Source organism: Cicer arietinum, chromosome 8 (genome assembly GCF_000331145.2).
Source record: "Cicer arietinum cultivar CDC Frontier isolate Library 1 chromosome 8, Cicar.CDCFrontier_v2.0, whole genome shotgun sequence".
Classification (NCBI taxonomy): domain Eukaryota; kingdom Viridiplantae; phylum Streptophyta; class Magnoliopsida; order Fabales; family Fabaceae; genus Cicer; species Cicer arietinum.
In genome coordinates, this window is record NC_021167.2 from 4,958,064 (window position 1) to 4,964,007 (window position 5,944).

The following is a 5,944-nucleotide window of genomic DNA, read 5'->3' on the forward strand; positions in this document are numbered from 1 at the left end:
GAAAATGAATTGAAGAGAAAAAAACTCCAACACACAAGACCAAACAAGCAAAAATTAAAGATTTTCAGTTTGACACACCCTAATTCACGAAATTCCCAATCAAAGCTAGTCAAAACAACGATTAAGGTAAATGAAAGTGATAGAACAGCATGAAGAATAGGTGAGAAAAAGAGATATAGGATTTATGATATTCTTACCAATAAGAGAGGCTCAGAGCACCTGGCAAAAAGGATGGAGGCTCGGAATGGCGGACTGACGGCGCAAGAACGGTGCGGCGTCGGGTGGGAGTGAGGGCGAAGTGAAGTGAAAGTGAGAATGAGGGAAATAATGTGCTCAACTTTTATTTTAATTTATTTTATATTTTTACACAAACTCATATTTATTATCTCTAATTATATTTATTATAATTTTATACATTAAAATGCCCTTTCTATAATTTATTTTAACATTTCAAAAATTTGTATAGGGTTCAAAAGGAATCGAAACCAATTATACTCAAATTTTAATTAATATCATAACTTTATTACTTAATTAAATTATTATTTTTTCCACGATAAAATATTTATGTATTATTATTTGGTCATTACCAATCACTAATTTAAGATTGGTTTATCTAGATATCAACTTTTTCTCATTTTGATGTTCTAGTTTAACATTGAATTCGAAAGTAAAGTTAAGGAATTAAAATATTCAATATCAGATTTTAGCCTTTTAGGTATTGTGATGCACTTAAATGAAATTTCTTGAAGATTTTAATTTTCTTATGACTAATACTTTTTAGAATTTTCACAAGACTTATTTACAAAAATCAGTTAAATACAACTACGGAAAGATTCATTTGGCATCCAAAAACAGAGTACGTGTGGCATGCAAATTTCACTAAAATTTGAAAAATGTAGAGAAGACAAAAACAAATGCAATTACCATGAAGCTTCGTACCTCGATCCACTATATACATATATATCCCGATTACATTATTGTTCCAAATATTGTGCTGCCAAGTTTTGAAAGCTACGGAGGGGTGCTTCATAAAATATATAGTAGAGACTACTAATATAGCAATTAATTAAGTCACAAATAATTTTTGTACTAGTATATGAATTATGTAGATATTTTAATCAAAATTTAAAGAAACAAACTTGATATATATATTGTTCTAAAAATATCAAAATGGCCTTTTCGTAATAATAATTCATTGAGTATGCGGAGTGCATTTCAGTTTATTTTTTTCCTCTACATAATTACCATGGTTCCAAAATAATGTAAAGTACGAGATTACTATAAAAAACGTAAAATGCTTCTTCCATGAAGCTTCCTCATGATGAAGGCATCAACTTCTTATATGTAACACTTTAAATTGTACCTAACTACAAACACTATAAGGGAAACATCTGAAATGGATTCTATATTAAAACAAAAATGGAGGAGCTTAATTTGGATTATAAGATATTAAACACCCTTAAATTTATCTAAAATTTCATTTATGATATAATTATAAATAATATTATTGATTGTTTTATAGAAGTGTAGATTTGTTTGTTACTTATATAAAAACAAGATGAGGGTAAGAATGCACTCCTCAACTTTCATATTTTCCTTTCCTAAACTATACTTTGTAGAACCAAAGAAAAAAAAAAAAGAAAGAAACAATAAAAAGGTGGAGGAAAGGAATACACACACATTTGTCTTAAATCATCATATCCTTCAAGACATGGCTACAGAAGTAAGACACAAGCCTTCTTCAGTTACTGCACCAACAGCTACATGGCTGACCTTGTTTATCCTTACTATCATCTGCAATGTCAGTTTAGCCGAAAGAGTTTTGAAAGAAAAAGAACAATCAGCAAATTTTGTTGAGAAAGAAAGACAAGGAGTTCTAAAAGCAATGATTGATTTCTTGTGGGAAAATGGAAGGTCTTCTTATGAACCTGTTTGGCCTGTAAGTTCATACATTTATATCTTTTGATTCGATCAAATATATCTCATGTAAACAACTAATATACTAACATTTGTTAATTCATCATATTATAGTATATAGTGACTTGGTTATGTGTTTTGATTATTTTGAATAATTATTTCATTTATAATGTTCTCCTTTTATGTAATGTATATATCTGAAATGCATTATATGTACTGGCTGGTTGAGCAGGAAATGAAATTTGATTGGAAAATTATAGTGGGATCAATTGTTGGATTTTTGGGAGCAGCTTTGGGAAGTGTTGGAGGTGTAGGAGGTGGAGGAATCTTTGTCCCTATGCTCGCTTTGATCATTGGCTTTGATCCCAAGTCTTCTACGGCCATTTCCAAGTGTTAGTATATACACCTCAAGATATCTATCTACATTCTTCAACGCTAGAGCCTTTGGATTTTCTTATTTGCGTTTATTTATTAGTATAAGTACTTGTAAGACTGTTTGAGAGAGTTTATGAAAACAACTTATGACATGTTCATAAGTTATTTTCAACTTATTTGCATAAGCTCATCAGGATAACTCATGAAAACAATTTGTAACTGATGTGAAAATAGTTTGACTTGATTTATACATAAGCACTTATATGATAAGCGCTTATGCTATAAGTGTTTATTACAATATTGAATTTGTGAATTCTTCAATAAATATCATAGCTTTGATTTTATAAAATTGCAGGTATGATTATGGGTGCAGCATTGTCAACTGTTTACTACAATATGAGGCTTAGACACCCAACACTAGACATGCCACTAATTGATTATGACTTGGCTTTGCTTTTCCAACCCATGCTGATGCTTGGAATAAGTATTGGAGTTATATGTAATGTCATGTTTGCTGATTGGATGGTCACAGTTTTGCTTATCATCTTATTCATAGGTAATGATAATATTAATGTTGAGATCTCACATTAGCCTTAATTTTAAGATGATATAAAAGCCTATTAAAGTTGCCACCTTGCTGTTCATATTTTAAAATAAATTTTGATGAAAGGAACCTTATTAATCTTTCTTCACTCTTTTGCATTTAACATCATTGTGACACTTAATATAGCTGTCTTGGTTGCTAACATGAAAATAATAATGAATTTGTGGTTAGCTACATCAACAAAAGCATTATTCAAAGGAATAGATACATGGAAAAAGGAAACAATGATGAAAAAGGTAAATTTACCTTATACACCTAAAATTTTGAATTTGAGTTTCATTTATTCAACCTTTGGTGGTTACTGGTTAGCAAGAGTATTAAGCTACTTTGACTTGCAGGAAGCAGCTAAGCAGTTGGAAGAAGAACCAAAATCAGGTGGTAAGTCCCTATAAGCCTCTATGTTCCTTCAGCAAAATATAGAAGATAATTTTATAACCTTACAGTTGTAATAGGATATTTTCATTAAGTGCTCTAAAACACTTACACTAATATTTTATGTAAGTAGTATAAAATAATTAGCTAAAATAAGTTGGAGTTTGAAACAGTATTGTTTTAAGTTATAACCCTAATTTAAGATGCTTATGCAGAAGACTACAAGGCCCTACCAAGTGGTCCAACTAATATTCAAGATGAGGAGGTCCCTTTGCTAAAGAACATTTATTGGAAAGAATTATCTCTCCTTGTGTATGTCTGGGTGGCCTTTCTCCTTGTTCAGATTGCTAAGGTAATATATTAAACTATGACATTCTGTTTGACTTTTATTGATTCCTTAATTATACACATGCAACTGAGGAAAAAGGTGTTGCCAGTTTGTTACTAAATGCATGTTTGTATTGACTTATTTGAATTTATCTACTGGTATAAGTTACAAGATTGTTTGAGAGAGCATGTTTATAAGTTGTTTTCGGCTTATTTCCTTAAGATCATGAATTGCTTATGAAAACAGATATAGATAGATTTGTATCAAAAATATTTAGGCTATAAGAATTTAGTAAATCAGTTTATCCAAACTAAATCCAATCATACAAGTAACTTATTTGAGGTGTTGTTTTTCTTTAAAATTTACCAACTTTTCTTATATTTAATGTATGCACTGTTATGTATTTCTATGCAGACATACACCGGGACTTGCTCCATTGAGTACTGGGTTATTAACTTCTTACAGGTAAAGTAATTTCCACTATATATGAACTAGTCACCAATGTTTCAATTTCAACAATGAATTATAATTGCATGTCTTATTACTAACACCAGTTTTCCAAGTTAACAAACCAAAATCATGACATGAAATTGGACTAAATGAAATTTGATTTGGCAATTCAAGGTTCCTATCGCGATCTCTGTTGCGCTTTTTGAAGCCGTATGCTTATACAAAGGAACAAGAGTGATTGGATCAAAAGGGAAGGAAATTACAAATTGGAAGATTCATCAAATTTTTCTATACTGCTTCTGTGGAATAGTTGCTGGTATGGTTGGAGGACTGCTTGGTCTAGGAGGTGGCTTCATTTTGGGGCCACTTTTTCTAGAATTAGGAATTCCTCCTCAGGTACATTCTTCACAATTCTTGTTTATTTATTTACTATCTTCAAGTTTTCCTAAAACTATCAGAGAAAAAAATATATAACTTTGAGAAATGTAGAGACTAGTGACTAGTGTTGGGTATGACTCATAGAAAGGTAACCTTAAGCTTGAATAATAGTAAAGTGCTGCAGTCAGAGGCGTAGGCCGAAGGCACAGTAAACTAAACTCCATGATCAAATCTCTTGTGTTCTTTATATGTGTTTTTCGTATCAGTTTACTTTTGGCTCAAATCTTGATGTTTTCACATCCAGTTATGGACAAGAAGACTTGTGTTGGAGTCTCACAATGTGTTTTGTGATGCAGGTGGCAAGTGCTACATCAACTTTTTCAATGCTTTTTTCATCCTCCATGTCAGTAGTGCAATATTACCTTTTGGATCGCTTCCCAGTACCTTATGGTAAATAGCTTGTTGAGAATTGTTGATTATTTGTTGCTAATCTGACATCTACCATTGTGAAATGTGTTGCTTTTGGTTATTGATTCTTTTTTTCATACATTTGCTGCAGCTTCTTTCTTTGTTTTGGTTGCTACCATAGCTGCCTTCGTTGGCCAGCATGTGGTGAGAAAGATAATTGCAATCCTTGGCCGTGCATCCATTATTATCTTCATTCTAGCATCCACCATTTTCATAAGTGCAATCAGTTTAGGTACTTTCTATCAATTTAACTGGAAATGCATTGTATTTTGTTTCTATTAGGTATGATTCATAGTTTACTGATAAGTGTTGAGTTCTTTTGTATCTGTTTCTTTTGAACTATGGTTGATGTTTCTTTGAAAGTTGCTTATTTGAGATATTTGATCTCTTATGTATCATACAGGTGGAGTAGGAATAGAGAACATGATTGTGAAGATGGAAAATCAAGAGTATATGGGATTTGAAAATTTTTGCAATCAATCTTAGGTGTGTTATTGTGGTTGTATCACTATGGAGAATAATATTTTTCAAACTGATGATATGGTCACCTATTCCATTTTCATTCAAGCAAAGGAAAGATTGTGCTTTATTTTATATTATGCAATGGTTGGCTACAATGTATTCTTTTGTCATTTCAATATTGATGTTAAATTTATCATTTTGATCATTAAGGACAAATCATATTCATTGAATACTAACAAATCAAGAGGACTATGGTAGCCGAAAAACTAGTCACCGATAATCTTATTACGTGAAAATAAGTTAGACCGACTCTGAAGAGTTTATAATTTAAATTACATGTTCAGATTAAAATTTTTTTAGAAGATTTTTAAAGAGATGCTAAAAAGTAATTCATCTGTCCCATGTCTTCTATGATTCTTCTACGTGATCGTATAGTTTGAAGGTCACATAGTGACAGGGTAGAATAGAAAATAATAAACTACAAAAATGTTCAAAAATAAATGTAAACTAGAGAATAACTCGCACGTTGCGCGGTAAAATTTAATATATTACTAAGTATAAAATAACAATAATATGTAATTTAAAAGTAA

The 5,944-nt window shown here is 31.0% G+C and overlaps 2 protein-coding genes across 6 annotated transcripts in view; one reads left to right on the top strand and one right to left on the bottom strand.

Annotated features, from left to right (window-relative positions):
* The window catches only part of LOC101496606 (uncharacterized), a 2,518-nt gene extending 2,165 nt beyond the window's left edge, over nt 1-353 (bottom strand). The window contains exon 1 of the mRNA XM_004511970.4: nt 198-353. The gene's annotated coding sequence lies outside the window, so the exon portion shown is untranslated. The remainder of the gene's footprint in view (nt 1-197) is intronic.
* A 1,193-nt stretch (nt 354-1,546) lies between these two features.
* On the top strand, nt 1,547-5,559 carry LOC101496928 (sulfite exporter TauE/SafE family protein 3-like). 5 transcript variants are annotated; one of them, XM_073364146.1, is made up of 11 exons: nt 1,547-1,939; nt 2,150-2,309; nt 2,648-2,848; nt 3,068-3,132; nt 3,235-3,274; nt 3,472-3,620; nt 4,011-4,061; nt 4,221-4,442; nt 4,781-4,874; nt 4,984-5,124; nt 5,296-5,559. In XM_073364146.1, exons 1-11 carry the CDS (start codon nt 1,559-1,561, stop codon nt 5,376-5,378), a joined length of 1,587 nt encoding a protein of 528 aa, XP_073220247.1. In that variant the 5' UTR covers nt 1,547-1,558; the 3' UTR covers nt 5,379-5,559. The 5 variants fall into 5 exon arrangements, with proteins under 5 accessions (XP_073220247.1, XP_004512030.1, XP_004512031.1 ...); XM_004511973.4 differs by having other exon boundaries at nt 3,487-3,620; XM_004511974.4 differs by having other exon boundaries at nt 3,235-3,271; nt 3,487-3,620.
* The last annotated feature ends 385 nt before the right edge of the window (nt 5,560-5,944 follow it).

Excerpts from the sequence above, each read along its gene's own strand:
- LOC101496928 (XM_073364146.1), top strand. The coding sequence starts at position 1,559 with ATGAGGGTAAGAATGCACTCCTCAACTTTCATATTTTCCTTTCCTAAA. Across the intron at positions 2,849-3,067 it reads GCTTATCATCTTATTCATAG|CTACATCAACAAAAGCATTA; the intron begins GTAATGATAATA and ends ATTTGTGGTTAG. Across the intron at positions 5,125-5,295 it reads CATAAGTGCAATCAGTTTAG|GTGGAGTAGGAATAGAGAAC; the intron begins GTACTTTCTATC and ends TGTATCATACAG.